This window comes from Beta vulgaris, chromosome 8 (assembly GCF_026745355.1).
Source record: "Beta vulgaris subsp. vulgaris cultivar EL10 chromosome 8, EL10.2, whole genome shotgun sequence".
Lineage (NCBI taxonomy): Eukaryota > Viridiplantae > Streptophyta > Magnoliopsida > Caryophyllales > Amaranthaceae > Beta > Beta vulgaris.
The window spans coordinates 49,544,120-49,561,028 of record NC_079209.1 but is presented as its reverse complement, the minus strand read 5'-3'; the positions used below and the strand labels follow the sequence as shown (position 1 = coordinate 49,561,028).

General features: G+C 36.8%; 2 protein-coding genes and 1 non-coding gene across 3 annotated transcripts; 2 read left to right on the top strand and 1 right to left on the bottom strand.

Annotated features, from left to right (window-relative positions):
- The first annotated feature begins 3,403 nt into the window (after window positions 1-3,403).
- LOC104883972 (copper transporter 5) lies at window positions 3,404-4,184 on the top strand. The gene has a single exon (XM_010668553.4). It carries the CDS (start codon window positions 3,592-3,594, stop codon window positions 4,018-4,020), a length of 429 nt encoding a protein of 142 aa, XP_010666855.2. The 5' UTR covers window positions 3,404-3,591; the 3' UTR covers window positions 4,021-4,184.
- Window positions 4,185-9,262: 5,078 nt separating this feature from the next.
- On the top strand, window positions 9,263-9,336 carry TRNAI-AAU (transfer RNA isoleucine (anticodon AAU)). The gene has a single exon. It is a non-coding gene; the product is annotated as a tRNA-Ile (tRNA).
- Window positions 9,337-9,471: 135 nt separating this feature from the next.
- LOC104883973 (protein LURP-one-related 6) lies at window positions 9,472-12,458 on the bottom strand. The gene is made up of 3 exons (XM_010668554.4): window positions 11,853-12,458; window positions 10,828-11,079; window positions 9,472-9,702 (listed from the first exon to the last, which is right to left on the bottom strand). Exons 1-3 carry the CDS (start codon window positions 12,093-12,095, stop codon window positions 9,559-9,561), a joined length of 639 nt encoding a protein of 212 aa, XP_010666856.2. The 5' UTR covers window positions 12,096-12,458; the 3' UTR covers window positions 9,472-9,558.
- Between the last annotated feature and the right edge of the window lie 4,451 nt (window positions 12,459-16,909).

Genomic DNA, 16,909 nt, shown 5'->3' with positions numbered 1-16,909 from the left:
AGTTCTTCATTGATTTTAAGATGTAATAAATGTGTTCACTATTGAATAATTGCTTTTACTCTTTTACTCCTCAAGCTTTTATCTCATTGGTTACCAGCCATAAATTAACTCAAAGGGTCGGTGTGGAATCTTTATTTTAAATTAATTTAATTATAATAGTGGAATCCTGCACATTTTTTAAGTTGTTTTGGTTTCTTCCCCGGTCCCAAGTAGGAACATCAAAATAAAACAGAAGAAGTACTCATCTAAAAAACATAATTTCATAAGTTGTGCAACTATATTGTAAATGGATATTCTAAACATATTTCGAGCATTCTTTAATGGTATAAAAATATAAGATTTCGAACTATAAGGATTAATAATTTCAGTTTAGCAAGAACGAGGTATGCACACATTCTCAAAAAACAAGGACTAATAACTTTTAATAAGGTGTAATAAGGACAATGACTAATAACTTTTGATAAGGTCTAATTAGGACAAGGACCGGAGTAATAACTTTTAATAAGGACTAATAAGTACTACTAAGTTGAGATAATATCAGATAAGTTTAAATAAGATCTAATTAAGACTAATATCATTAAATTCAAATAAACAAAAATTAATCACAGCATTTGGAGTTCAAGAATTACAAAATAAGAAACCGAAATTATAGTAGACTAGTGTAGCTTTACCACAAACATGGGTTAGTTTAGCATAGATTAAGTGTAGTTTAACCACAACTTTAGCATAGATTAGTGTAGTTTAACCATAAACATGGGTTGCTGTAGCGCAAACTAGTGTAGTTTCTCACAAACATGGGTTGGTTTAGCATAAAAAGTGTAGCTTAAACACAAACATGGGTTAGTTTAGCATATATTAGTGTAGTTTAACCACAAGCTTAGCATAGATTAGCTAGTGTAGTTTAACCATAAACATGGGTTGGTTTAGCGCAGACTAGTGTAGTTTTACCACAAACATGGATTGGTTTAGCATAAACCAGTGTAGTTTAAACATAAACATGGGTTAGTTTAGCATAGATTAGTGTAGTTTAACCACAAACATGGGTTGGTTTAGCTCAGACTAGTGTAGTTTAACAACAAACATGGGTTTAATGTGGGAATATGGGATATTGAAAATATAAAACCATAACGGTTACTTTGAAATTAACATGAAATTAAATGAACTTTTTTCATGACAAAAACAACTGTTTTCTTTACTCCACTTGTGTATGCTAACCAATCCATGTTAGTGGTTAAACAACACTAACGTATGGTAAACTAACCCATGTTAGCGGTTAAATGACACTAGCGTATGCTAAACTAACCCATGTTAGTGGTTAAACTACACAGTAGTGTATGCTAAACAAACCCCTATTAGTGGTTAAACTACACTAGTGTATGGTAAATCAACCAATGTTGGTGGTTAAACTAGACTAGTCTATACTAAAAGTTATTAGTCCTTGTCTTTATTAGACCTTATTAAAAGTTATTAGTCCTTGTCCTAGATCTTACTAGAAGTTATTAGTCCTTGTCCTTATTAAAAGTTATTAGTCCTTATCCTTATTAGTCCTTACTAAATGTTATTAGTCCTTACTAAACATTATTAGTCCTTGTCCTTATTAGACCTTATTAAAATTTAATATTCCTTGGCCTTATTAGTGACCTTATTAAACGTTATTACTCCTTGCCCTTATTATACCTTACTTTATTAGTCCTTGCGCTTATTAGACCTTATTAAACGTTATTATAAATTTGCCCCCACTTATTAGCCCACTTATTAGGCATCAACAAATCATGAGTACATACACAATCTCATGTTATATATTATGCATGGTGCCCCCGCTAATGGACAACCCCATGTTTTTGGGTCACCAAATGTTATATATTATGCTAAACTACTAGTCTGTCCTAAAACAATTCATGTTTGTGGTTCACCAATATTGATACATTGTAAAACAACCATGAGCGCGTGCTAAGTACACTGTTATTCGTTAATATAACAACTTTAAAGGGGGTCTCGTACGGAGGTATTTTTTTTAATAAAAAAAAAAACCTGTTCCTACTGTTTTTGGCGGGAACAACATCAATAGGTGTTAGTGGAGAATTTTTTTTTGGCTAAATTAGGAAGGAAAATGACTGCAAAATACAAATAAAACTAGAGAAATCTCATCAACAACAAATCAAGCTACCGCCAATGTAAATATTTATAAATGATCAAAAATATATACAAAACTAAAATCAGAATATACAAAATATTTACAAAAAAATAATATAAAAACTAACAACTAAAATATGGAAAGTTAAAAATCAGTATATACAAAATAAACCACCAATTACAAAAAAAAAAATATAAGGAGCCTTCTCCTAAAATCAATAACAAAAAAACATTCAGTTTGATCCAATACACATACAAACTTGAATTAACTTTACAAAACCGTTACAGAACTAACAACATTGTTCAAAGATTTCCACTTCTCACCACCAGCTTTCCCAACCTAATTATTCACAACAATCGAATTAACCAATAGAATAGGAGAAAGCATATCATAAAAATGAAGACTCACAGCATTACAATATATCAAAGTGCAATTATCAAATGCGCAAGAGAAAGCATATCACAAATATGAAGACTCACAGCAGCTACAAATTTTTTTGATGGTGCTTTTGATTGTATGTCACTCTAAACCCTTCCCTATAATTCATAATTTAAGAAAATCAATTTCGAGCAAAAAGAGCAAATTTACAGTATTAATTGAAGTATTAAAAGGAAAATTTGACGAGAATTGAAATATACATGAAAACGAAGAAGGAACTTGGAGCGCCGGCGAATCAGGAGCCGCTCACGACCCACGAGCGACGATGATCCACGACCCATGAGCGACGACGAGCTACTGGCCACGAGCCAAGTCGGAATACGAGAGGGAAGAAAGGCCGGCGACGATGAGAAAGGCTGGCGACGACGAGAGGGAGGAAAGGCCGACGACGATGAGAGGGAGGAAAGGGCGGCGATGATGGGATATGAGAAAGGCCGACGACGATGAGAGGTTAGAGGGGTGAGACTATCAGAGCTGCTGTGAGAGGACTAGAGGAGTGAGAGAGACGCGTGAAATGAGGGGTAAATTACTGTTGTGGACCAGTTGCTTTGTTTTTACCATACTAAAATAATGACAGTTGTACTTTGTAAAGGTGGTTTTGCCTTTTTTTTTTAAGTTAAACCTTGTCCCTTTTTGTTATTGTAATTTGGTCCTTGTTAGAGGGCAATTGCCCTCTAATTGTTAGTGATTTATCACTCCTCGTTATGACTAGTCGGATACAAAAGGTTGGTTAAACTTTGTTTAGTAGAAAATGTAGTACTACATTGCTTGTACGTCACATCAAAATGTACTACTCCCAATTTTCACCGATGTACTATACCAATTCCAAAGAAAAAAAATTCGTGCAGATCATATTATCGAAATGGTCCATTATTCCAAATCTACATAGAAAAGCGTTATTCTTCTCGTCTACCATCTTCCCCTTGGACAACTATTCCCTTCTTCAAATTTCAATCCAATCTCACTTTCTTTCTCCTCCTCCATAATCATCTCCCAATTCCCAACCCTCAAAAATCAAGATGATGCACATGACTTTTTACTGGGGTACTAAAGTGATCCTTCTATTTGATTTCTGGAAGACCGAGTCATGGCTGAGTTACTCACTCGCTCTTCTCTTCTGCATCCTCTTCTCCGCCTTTTACCAATACATGGAAGATCGACGACTCAGCATCTTAGCAATGGGTATCGTGCCACCATCTCAGCCGTCGATTAATTCCCCTCTTTTACCTCCTCGACTCGGAACTCGCTTGACTAAATCGGCACGATTTGCAACAGCCGTGTTGTTTGGAGTTAACTCAGCGATTGGGTATGTTTTGATGTTGGCTGTTATGTCGTATAATGGGGGTGTGTTATGCGCTGTCGTTTTGGGGTTGGGTGTTGGTTATTTCTTGTTTCGTGCTAAGGAATATGAGGCTTTGGTTGTTGAAGATGCTTGTGCTTGTTCTTGATTATTCATCTCTCACACGCACTTTGAGATTGTTGTAATTTTAGTTTGAATGAATGAATATGCTGATTTTACTTGTAATTTTATATTCATAGTTTTTGTATTTTCTTGAGTGAATTGATTTCATCGATATATAATGGAATTCAGTATAATATTGACTATATGTTACTCAATTTGTTACGATTTTGCTATTTGACGTTCTAAAATTTCGTATTTACACTATAAATACCGTATTATATATAGGTATACTTTCATATTTTTTTTCCTCTTTTTCCCTTTCCCTATTATCATTGGAGCCGCCGTCACCACCACCACACCACGGGAGCCGCCACCACCACAAGCAATATGCAATGAAATGGAGAATCAATATTTATATTTCCCCTTTTTTTATTATTTTTGAGAAGAAAAACCCAACGAAGGTTTAACTTATCATATCAGACTGAGCAATGTTAACAACGCTAATAAGAACTTTGTCAATCTCCCATTTACGCCAACCAATCTCCACAGGTTGAAGGTGAGCTAGAAAGTGAGCAACTTTGTTCCTCAAGCGCTTTACAAAGGACCATTTAATAGAAACAAAGCTAGAGGACAAAGATATAATATCATCTAAAACAAGAGAGGACTCATCTACACAGATCCCCCACCACGAAGTGCTTGGATAACCGAGAGACAATCGCTCTTCATAAGCAGTTGCAAGATCCCTCACTACATCCCCGCCAACACGGCTTTCGCCTCAGCAACCCTCGACTCCCATTGCACACCCTGTTGTACCACGGCACAACCCACTATGAGCTCTTCCTCATCCCTGCAGACGAGACCCAACCGAGCACCCCACTCCCATAACATCCCTGCGCTAACATTGATCTTCAACCAGCCAGCTTCCGACCTCGATCACCCAGTTCACCGAGTGCACAGTAGGCGCAACGACTCTCCCCAATTCGCTCTCCCCTCCAGCCTCCTTCACCTCCCTCCAAATCTTCATCGCGTAGGCATGAATTCTCTCCGCATCACCACCTTCCCCCTCCATTAGAAGTTTGCATCATGCCCCCCATATCGCCCCCTATATCGCCCAGCTTATAGTGAGGAACTTCTCCACATCTTCACCCTCCATTCGTAGGCTTTTATGGAAGATGCCATAGCTGCCTCACCACCCGTATAGGTGTCCATGGCAGGTGCCTCTTCCTATGGTGGAGCGCTTGCCATGAATGTTTATGCCAGTGGTGGGGCTTTCATGGCAGTTGCTTCTTTTTATAATTAAAAAACAACATATTTTCTTCTAGGGAACGATGCAACAGGTAGAAGGTGGTGGTGATGGACGTAAAGGTGGTGGTGGTGGTAGGGGGTGAGCCCCGATAGAATCTAATAATGGTTTCTCCAAGTATGGCGATGGTGATGGTGGCAGGAGAGAACGAGAGAAAAGAAATGGAAAGCACGGAAATACAATATGAAAATACGTATTTAGGCTGTTGGTAAAAATAATTATAAGACGTCAAATTGCAATTCAGATTTGTTATGTTAATAATTTTAAATAAGGGTGAGCAAGGTCGGGTGCCCGGTATGAAAAATAGGAACCATAATCGGAATATTTACATGCCAGCTTGTATCATTAAGGTCTCGTTCTTTTGGACTGAGATGAGCTGAACTTAATGAAAACCGTGAGAGAAAACTAACTGAACTGAACTGAAAATAAGTCTAAAAGAACAAAGCCAAAGTCAATATTGAAGATCAAAAAAAAGGGTAAACTCGTGTGATTTATGGCCTTAACTCGTGTTACTTATTACAATGTGTCTAAGGTTCTCAATTTTTCTTAATAAATGATTTGCTTAAGTTATAATAGTGTGCACGAGAATATAGAAAGATGAAGTCATTACCAGTGAATAGTGATATTAATATTGTAGTTTGTACGATCCAATTTGAACTGGTTAGACTTGTTTATTGAATTCCTACTAAGAGATATGGCGTACAATACTTCAAAGGGACATGACTAAAGCCATTTGAAGAATTACAAGTGGAGGAAAATCAAACTCAACATTTAATACAATTTAGATCATTAGTTCAATGAGGATACTACTTCATTTTGTTATTGTAACTAATATGAATACATCCCACGTCAGGTATCTAAAACTGAAATCTATAAGGTTTGAATTATTATTTGTAATAGATGTTTAATAGAATGCTCATATTAAATGCGTGTGTGTCGAAAGATCTTCCTAAACCAATATGAGGTCGGATAGTTTCACAAAGTTTTGGGAATTAACTACTTGAAAATACTCACGAATGGATGTGGATGCAAAAGTTTAATAATTTCAAGACATAATATAGATTGTAGTTAAATTTGTATTTTCATACTAGTAATTATATGATCCAAACCAAGGAAAACCCAAAAAAAATACATACAGAGTAAAAACCCTAAACACTCCCGCTGCTCTCCAGCTTTCCCCCAAAAAATCAACACCTAAAGGCTTGCCCCCCAGGCTCGCTAGTGGCAGGTCGCTCTACTGGTCGCCGGCGAGCCGACCACCCTTGTCTTGTAGATCGTACAGTAGGATAGGTGCTCCCCCGCTCGTGCGTCACCATCTCCCTTTCCCTCTCGTGCATCACCCCTCCCCTTCCCCTGATGTTTTCATTGGTAATCCCCCGTCGCGTCAGTCTCATCTTCCCCTTCCTCGAGTTCACCTTCGCTGCATTCCCCTCCACCACGTTCACCTTCCCCTATCCTCGTAATCCTCCATCGCGTCAGTTTTGTTGTCCTTGTGTTAGTGTGTCTCCCCTTTCCCGTCCCCTGTTTAGTGTCTTAGTGAGTCTTTAATGTCTTAGTGAGTCTCCCCTCCTCCATCCCCAGTTTGTGTTCGTTGGCTTCCCCTTGCCCGTTATTGTGTTGTTATCCTTGTTGTCGCCTAAGTGTTGGCTCTATTTGTTTATTTCTCTGCATTTTATTGTTTAGTTCTTAGAGGGTTGGTATGAGTATGTTGCTTGCTTACTTAATCTGCTTGATAAGTTTGTTAATTGCTAGAGGAAGTCCTTGGCTTCAAGGTATTGAGTATGATTTGTGTAGTTGGTTAGGGTTTATGTTTTTGTTTTATGGAATTGAGCGTGGAAGTGCGTGGCAAAAGGTTTCACGACTGGAGTTTGTTTTCTCTGATTTTGGTAATCGGATGATTGTTTGAGATTTAACGATGGTTAGATTTTAGCTTAGCTCGGTAATGATCTTATCAATCATTGTCTTGAGAAAAACATATCTGAAGGCGGCTCCCCAATTGTCAATTGGTTTTATAGCGCATCAACTAAGTGGAGGTTCTCCTTTGAGAAAGAGAAGTTTGTAATACCCACTGAAGAGGGTATAAAGTCACATTGGAAGGTGACTCTTCCAGGAATCTCGATCCAAGAATCCCATGTGATAGAAGGTCACAGGGATCGGTTATGTTGCGAGGTCCAAATCTCGCTTGTTCTCGTTCCTCCGACTGTGAAATCAATCCACTCCTCACCCAGCTTCCATCATTGTTATGGCGTTTGCCAACCACCAACAAAAAAAGCTACACAAAGTTATCTAACAACGCATACCTTCAAATCGGACAATTTTATCTGATTTTAAGTTATTTATGTTATTGTAATTGTTATGTAAGAGCGAGTAAAGTTCACTTTAGTTTCTTTGCTTTTGTTTGGTTGTATTAGAGTTAGGTTGTACTTCTGTTTTTAGTTAATGCAAATTTTCCCCGTTGTTAAAAAAAATGATCCAAACCATAGTCTTGCCATTACAACCTGAACTACTGTAGTCAAATATGTTGAAAAATCTAATACTTGAATATCTTCAATATGATGTAGTTTGTATGTTGGTCATTGATTAAGGAGGATTGTTGAAAATTTATAGTATAAATGTACTCGTGTTTCACATATGTATGGTATAGCATACAATCATTGTTGGATCAAGTAAGGTTTGACCTAGTGGTAAAGATTTAGCCTAATGACTTTAAGGTCATGAGATAAAATCGCACTAGGAGTTCTTTGGGGGTAAGGTTTCCTTTACCACCACCCAATTCAAGGAGTCTGGTCTACAAACCTGACTAGTTATACATGTGCAAGGTGTCAATTCAATAGGATCGTTAATCTTACCAATTTAAAAAAAATTTAAACATTGTTGTTGGATTTGAGGGTTATAAGCGAACAATGTACATTAGGGATATCTATAGAGTAGGAGAAAAGTTTTAACAACAGCATGAGGGCAAATCCATCCCCCCCCCCCCTCCAATTTATGTTTGTGCATGAAAGACAATTACTTTGATAACCATGCAAGAGAACCTACTTTCCTATTTTGGACGCAAAAACTTCAACAACAATGTTTGAATATTAGGATTCCGGTCTACCGGTCCGGTCCAGTCCAAATCCGAAAAATTTCGGTCGGGACCGGCTGGACCGGAATTTCTATTATTTTAGTAAAAAAAAAAAATTATATGTTAAATAAAAATTAAAATGTATAGAGTTAGAAACTTATAAACTTACTATTTATTCTTTTAGGATTATTGTTATTAAAATTATTAATTTTTAATGTATATAATTTATAAATATATTTAAATAAAATAAAAAAATGTTTTTTTTTTGAAAAAAAATATTCCGGTCCAAGATTCCGGTCCAGTCCCGGTCCAAGAAAATCCCGGACTCCGGTCCATCCGGTTCCGATTTGGCCCAGTCCTAGATCGGTGCACACCCTTATTTGCAAATGAATACATGGGTATGCAGTGTAACTTACAAGCTCCATTGTGTTAGTATACTAAAGACGTATCTCTTGCTTAATTTCTCTTAAATACGAACAAAACAAAAAATTAAATAGCTGATATAATTTAGTGTAGGAATTAGGGTTGACTCAAGTGGTGAATTTTTCCATCTTTACTATCAAAGTCTAATATTTAATTATTACCTTAAGTATTTGCTTAGGATTTAAGAGGGACAGGAGATTGGAGGGTATATGGCTTGAAAGGTATGATTCTATCAAATGTTACTTGTTGAATGACACTTGTATAGTTGTATATTTACAAGGGCTAAAATCCAACATGTTTAGAATTAATTTAAGGGGTGCTTGTTTTCTTTCCGCTAAGCTCTATACACACCCCTAAAACACTTGGTAACACACTCTCTCTCTAAGACTCTAACCCTCCATATCATCCTGAATGAATTGGACATAAATAATGAGTTTTAAACCTTGGAACATAGTCTTTACGATCTATAAACTTTGCATGTCAAATTTAGCAAATGGCCTATTAGCTCAGTTGGTTAGAGCGTCGTGCTAATAACGCGAAGGTCGCAGGTTCGAGACCTGCATAGGCCACTTTTGCATTTTCGTACATTTTTTTTTTCAACACATTTTTGTACACTTACTTTTGCATTTTTGTACACTTTCCCCCTGACGTAATAATGTACATAAACTTTTACTCAAATTTTAGACAGACAAAAAGAACAAGACTAAAATCAAGCATAATTAAAATTTTAGAAACAACAAGAGTGAAAAGCACTTAAAAACATAGAAGATCTGATAGCTGAATCTAGCTGCCTAACACCTCGTAGATTCATGGTAAATGTAATCAAGCACAGCAATGACTCCAAAAACAAAAGCTTGATCAATCCCAGGTTGCACAATTACATGGTACACATCTTTGCTTGTCATCGCCTTCTCTATTTCTTCTTTCACCCCAATCTGCCATCAATAAAATTATTGATTTAAAACGTGCATCAGTGTTATATTAGTCAAATTTTTGAGTTGTATGCTAAAGTTAAAACTAGTGAAACATTATGGCCCGTTTGGTTAATGGTGATAAATAGTGGTGATGGTAATGTAATTTAGTGTAAATTTGTAAAGAAGTTCTCATATCAATGATCATGATAATGAAACTTCATCACATAAATATGGGTTTTCCTATATAAATTTTCATTACCACCCAATACCCCTTTCCAAGTGGTAATAAATAGTAACTAGTTCTTGTCCTAGGCGATACGCTCCGAATTATTTACCAATGTCCATTTGAAATCTTCACAAATAGAAATAGTATCTTGTATTTAAATGATTTTCCCCTCATAAAGACCAACATGAGTATTATAGCGTAATTAGTTAGTGCATTAGCATATCAAATGAGAGGTCATATATGTTTTGAGATCAAGAAACATTACCATGAATAATGATGTGGGAGGTGATGGAATAAAGCTAAAATTCCTACAACTATCCACTTTATATATATGTAGGTTATAGACCTCAAGAGAATAAGCATATATATCCACTAACCAAGTATGACTTACATGACATTTTTTTTTACACATAGTATCTAGTAGACATTTTAGAAAAAAAATAGAGAAAGAGTAACCTGGAAACTAGTCAGTCTTCTACTTTTGCTAAATGTAAAGAAAAACTATAAAGAAATCATATATGCTACCCTGCACTTCGATTTTCTTTCTCTAGTATTATCCTCATATATTGGACATTTTTGTAAAATGCTGAAAACATTATCCACGACCCATAAATTTCATTGGGCCCATACACAAGCCTAAGTCCAAAGGAGAGATTGACCACACATAAAAGTTGGCAGGATTTCATCCGAAAACCAATGGGTGATAGGTGGAGTATCCCACCAATCTATATGTTAGTCATTTTCTCTCTAATTTTTCAATGTAGGACAATAATTCCTAACTCACATAGTCACATGTGGGCTTTACTCTTAACAACGATAACTCCAGAGAAATTTTCATGTTGTGAAATAAGGTTAGTTTGAAAAACTGTGTAAAAATGGAGGGTTATAATATAATTTGCCACAAGAAATTGCAAAATTACCTGTGCTATAATATTTCCCAGGGAGTCAACAATGCTGCAATTTTTATCAGGGAAATAACCTTTCACTTCAAAGTTCCAGTCGCTACTCTGCCCAACATAATTAGGCTCAGCTGATATTTTAACTGAATTGCTTGTTGGAAAGCATGAATTTTGATTTGGTTCTTTTACGCTAAATACCGACTTTTGAAATCCACGATAATCATAATAGCCTTTCCATTTCTTGTGAATGCTTAATGCTTGAACCAATCCACCCTGTTAGATCAACAAACGTATAATAGTAGTATATAGTTAAGGTTACATGGCATCTAAAATCTTCATCTTTTTTACTGTTCCTACTAATTGATTATGAGAAGAAATTTTATGAACTCTACCATCATCTTAACTTGTGAATTTGTATAGCTTTAATTTATATGTGTACTTTTTAATCAAGTAGCTAACTATGAAAGAAACAAATGGAGGCATATAATATAAACTTGTTGTTATACATCTAAGTCTAGGGTAACTCACTTGTACTAGCTATCTATGTTACTCCGACACCTTTATTTACCTCAAAAATTGGGTGTCGTGTCCGATACGACACTTCACTTGGATCCTTCATTTTAAACTAAAAACTTGTTTTTTCTGTACAAAACAGCGGACACGACACTTCACTTGGATACTTCATTTTAAACTAAAAACTTGTCTTTATTCTACAAAAAAGCCGAGTCGAATATTTGGTCACCCGTATCCGAGTAGACACTCAATCTGTGTTTGAACATAGCTAGCTATTAGATTTGAATCATCTTGCAAACTTGATTGCACTATAGAAATTGACAAGATTTGAATCCACCCAAATACCGTTTATAATTAGCACAGTATGATCTGACACATGATGCGAACCTAGTTGAATTTGAATGACTCATTTGCCACCCTTATCCCTCTTAAAAAATCCTAATACACATAACATTTGAGGTGAAGGAACAACATAAAGTACCAATCACAATACATAAGTGTATAGCATATATATTCGGAATCAAAACACACACCTTTAATTGTCGGATGAGAAGAATGGCATCTCCATCGCTATCTCGAAGAATCAGCTCCCCCTTTTTGCCAAGGATCCCACAACCATCCACTTGAAAAACAACTCTTTGGCTACAATTCATAACCACAAAACCACCGCCGCCCACCACTTGCGGCCGTCGCCTTACCACCAACACTACTTGTGAAGACGAGCAATACATCTTGCTTATTATTGGCATCAAATAGTTTGGCTTTGACACTGCCATCTTTTGTTCTATGTCTTAAAATTATTACAGTATGTAGGTTTCAGGAGGGAATAGCTTCTTATAGGAAAATTTTGTACAATTTAGTAATGGTATTTTGCCGAGTTTGGCCGACCTTGACTTCATACTAATCATATTCATATATCTATAAAGTCTTAAAGACTAAGCATCTTATAGGTTAATGCTAGTTATAGCATGCATTGACGTTTCGTGCTCAACATGAGAGCTGGCCAATCATTTCCGATAAAAAGCAACATGGAGTTGCGTTAGTTGTTTAAGTTGCCCCTTTTATGTATTTCAAAAAGGATACGTGACTTTTTGAAATTTGGCAAAGGTTTGAAAGTGTGTAGTAATAGCAGTATAGACTAGCTAGGAAGGAATATTTATGAAGTATAACATACATAGAAGTTATTGCTTGAGCTTGTAACATGAAGTTGTTTATTTATTCGGGTAACTTGGCGCATATGTATAAGACTCCAACCACATTAATTACCTGCCGAACGTGTTATTTGCTTTAGGTAGTGTTCCGGTATGGAATAAATGGTAGGTAGTGAACCGGTATCCTTCGTTGGGGTAAGCCGGTTTGGTGTCTTGCAAAATAGAGCACGTAAACTAACCTCAGGGGTTGATTTGAGGAACGCTCCTCCGATGCCTAAGTCAGTAATAGGTAAACCAGAATCTCTCAAGTAGAGTATAATTATATATGTAAACGTAGCTTATGACTCGGATCAATGGGGTATTTATAGGAGCCGGCAATGTCCTTGCTAGGATAGGTGCTCCTATTGGTTGGATACAATTATATCCTCTTTCGATACTTATCTTTAGGTCCATAGGTGCATTAGATAGTAACTGAATCAGTCCTAGGCCATATGAGAATAGCCCACGATAGGAGTACTGTTAAGGTACCCGATCCTGATGAAACCGGCTTGATATAGTCAAAGGTCCTTTAGCAAATACATTGACCATGACGATCCTTAGCGGTCTCTTAGGACCGTATGGAACTTAGTTAGCCCCCATACAACTAGCTGCCAAACCGGTAGGCCTGGCACAGGCATATCATGCTTAGTGAATAGTAAACCATCATGGATATATCCGTTGGGGATCTGCGCAGGAATATCAATCATCGCCCGGTTTGCGCGAAGGGTGTCAGAAGTTTTATGTGCAACTGCTCCACAACTGTTTCCGTACCTCACACCACGTGGCATGATCAAAGACGAGAAACGAAGATTCGCCTAACCCAAACCGTAAATTTCTCTATAAATAGGCTTTGGGTGGCCTCCGCTGCTCACTTCTACCTTGCGCTCCATTTGCTATCATTCTCATAACAAACTTTCTCTCTCTACACTACTCCCTTCTTACCCGCGAATAGTCTTGCAACTTCCCTGCCGGCTGTCACAAGCTTTCGGTCTCCAGCTCAAATTTTCTTCAACTCTTTGCTTCCAGGTATTTCACAAAAATCTTTTCCTATCTTTCATTCCGTTATAAATTATAAACATGTCTTCCCATTCTGATTCACAAAATGATTCTGGAAGTCTTTCATCTATGATGATAGTGACTTCCATTTCGATAGCACCTCTTCCAGCCCTGTAGCCTCCTTAAATTCACCAGTAGTGGACACCCTTAGAGAACTTAGGACCAAAAGTTATCATGACTATAGTACTTCTGGTAGGACTAATGAGGAGCCAGCAGTGCATGCCTCCCCTATTACAGCTATAACGGCGCTTGTGAGCGCCTTAGGGGTGCCGGTTTACGGCCAGTATGGGACTATAGTGGGTCTTGTCGAACGCTCCCCATTGTTGTTCCCCCAGCAAGCCCTCGTCTTCTAAGCCGACAGGGGCAGTAGAGCAGGGTGAGGTCGCAGCAGGATCGTCAAGGATAGAAGAAAGAGTGTCGTCCGACAGGGCAGTAGACGAGGTAGATAGTGTGGTGCGGGCCCTCATGTCTGATGGGGAGTCGACCACTATAGAAGCCGAGGAGGATGAATACCCTCTTAAAATCATCCCAGAGGAGGACGACGAAGATGCGCTGGCCGACCTGTACATGCTGCCTAATGAGGCCGCTAGTGCGGCCTCTATACAGGTCAATGATGGTTGGGTAAAAGTATGTCAGGAGAACAGATTTTGTATTAAAGGGCCGGTATACTTTGCCTTCCCTACAAACTATGAATTAGTGTTAACGGCAACTAGTAGTCGAGTAACAGATTTCCCTGCTGGGCATGTGGCTATATACACACATATGCTGGACTTTGGGCTCTGCTTTTCTCTTGACCTGTTTATCGTGAAGATCTTCGAGGCCTGGAATATCTGCTTGGCCCAATTAACACTGTTAGGGTGGTGGAACCTAATAGCCTATGCCTAGACCGTCCATTATATATATAGGTTTAAGTTTATATGAGAACCATTCTTATGGTGAGAACCACTCATTTTTCCTCATTTTACGAAATTTTGATCAATTCATAACATTTTTGCTCATTTTTTGTCTCACTTATTCTATGATTTTGCTCATTTAACAATTTTGTGCTCATTTATCAACGTTTTTGCTCATTTTACGTTTTGCTCATTTTACTTTTTTTTCTCATTGAACTTTTTTATGCTCATTTTACGTTTTTTTTCTTTTACATTTTTGTACATTTTATGTTTTTGATAACTTAATGTTTTCTATCATTTTATGTTTCTGCTCATTTGTTACTTTTTTTGCTTATTTTAAGTGGTTCTCACCATAAGACGGTTCTCACAATTCTCACCATAAGACGGTTCTCACTAGAACCCAACCCTATATATATATATATATATATATATATATATATATATATATATATATATATATATACATTTATAAAATCCATGAATTTACGAAAAATTACAAACACTACATAAAAATGCACCCTAATATGAAACTAAATGATATTAAAATATGCACTTATCATAATACATGTGAGTTGGTATGGGGTATTTATGAGGAAAACCCCTCCAAACTTGGAAAGAATATTTACAAGGTGGTAGAACATAAATTTCCATAGAGGATTCTCTCTTAGCGGCTATCTGAAGACAAATATACCTCCGTAAAAAAAAAGACAAATATACCTTAACATTTGCTATGGGCTTGTGTTATTCTCGGGCCTTGGACTGACAAGCCTTAGAGGGCTGGCTGTAAATAAGGCTCAAAGGGAGTCATTTTGGCAATCAAACACTAGTACGTATTCCCTCAAATAAAGATCATAGTCCTGCGTTAGTAATGGACATGTTTTTAATTGTAACTTGTACATTAATTTGACTACAATTTTGTGAGTCTTGTAACTTTTCGAATGACTACTTTAATTCATGTGTAATAACATACAAAACCATTTAAAGAGTGATTTCGGATGAATAGCTGTGATTTTTTAGTCGAGTAGAGGTCAAATTGATCAAAATCCAACTTCGTAATTCAACAAAACTTTGTTATATTAAAGGATTGATTGACAAGAATAATCCCACCTTTACGTGGTATTATGAAAAAGTCTCACTTTTTAATAATCTCAAAATAATCCCATCTTAACACCTAATCTTCTTTAAATGAGTCTTTTTACATACAATCTGTTCAACAAGTTATATTTACTAATTACTGAACTAGTGTTTAGGCCCGGGCGATGCCCCGGATATTTTCTTTGTTACAATTTATTAGTAGTTAAATAAGTATTCTCATACTCATTTAAAAAAGTTATCTTATTCATAATATGTATTTCAAACGTTTTCCATTCATATGTCATCATTAATTTTGATTACAAAATCAATAATGGTATGGTGGAGTAATGGTTGGATTTCTTTTTTTCATACTTGAGGTTGTGGGTTCAAATCTTTATGTAAACAATTCTTCTTCTTTTTACTATATGACAAAGACGTGGATAGAATGTTATTGGATGAGGGAGGGTGACACGTGGCATACCTACGTTCTTAGGAACGCCTTTTAATATAGGAAAAATTGTCAAGAATAAGTCAACCTTTGCGTTGACCGCTTTTGACAAGTCAACCTTCATTTATTCCAGTAGCAAGTAAAGCTTGTACATGAATTAGCTTTTTACGAGTTCTTTTACTTATGACCTGAACAACCCCACAATTTTGTTCAGTTTTAAGTTTCTCACGGAACTTTTATAAAATTCAAGCAGTGCAAATATGTTCTAGAGAACAATTTAATGAGTTCTAGAATACACACCTGTTAAAACTGAACAAAATTGTTGGGGTTGTTCAGGTCATAAGTAAAAAAAATTGTTAAAAGCTAATTCATGTACAAGCTTTACTTGCTACTGGAATAAATGAAGGTTGACTTGTTAAAAGCGGTCAACGCAAAGGTTGACTTATTCTTGACAATTTTTCCTTTAATATATTAGTATAGATACTTTTTCTTTTCTTTTCTCAATAATATGCTATTTTACCTTTTTAACAACCTATTTCTTCCCCCCTAAAAAAATATATTTCACCCTCCTTCACTAGACTCCTCCACCAACACTACCACCCAACCTCTTTACAAGAATCACCCACCACAGTCTTGAAGTCTCACTCGAACCCACAAAAACCACTCACCCACCAGCACCACCGACCAAATCAAGTAGGTGATCAGCAACATCGACTCGACAAAATCGAAACACCAAACCAACACTAATTCAAACAGGGGAGAGAGAAAGAAACACAATACAAGCGAAGTTCGAGGTTGTCGAGCACAATAACACTAGGTGGCACAACACCAACCGAGACGCACTGCAAAAATAACAACACCAGCGGTAGTGACTCGCGGCGGCTGCGGCAAACCCAACTGCGTTAGCCGAGATGGCGGGTCAAGGTGAG

Coding starts and splice junctions, on each gene's coding strand:
- LOC104883972 (XM_010668553.4), top strand. CDS start 3,592: ATGATGCACATGACTTTTTACTGGGGTACTAAAGTGATCCTTCTATTT.
- LOC104883973 (XM_010668554.4), bottom strand. CDS start 12,095: ATGGCAGTGTCAAAGCCAAACTATTTGATGCCAATAATAAGCAAGATG. Junction 11,080..11,852: donor TTCTCATCCGACAATTAAAG/GTGTGTGTTTTG, acceptor TTGATCTAACAG/GGTGGATTGGTTCAAGCATT. Junction 9,703..10,827: donor TGGGAAATATTATAGCACAG/GTAATTTTGCAA, acceptor TATTGATGGCAG/ATTGGGGTGAAAGAAGAAAT.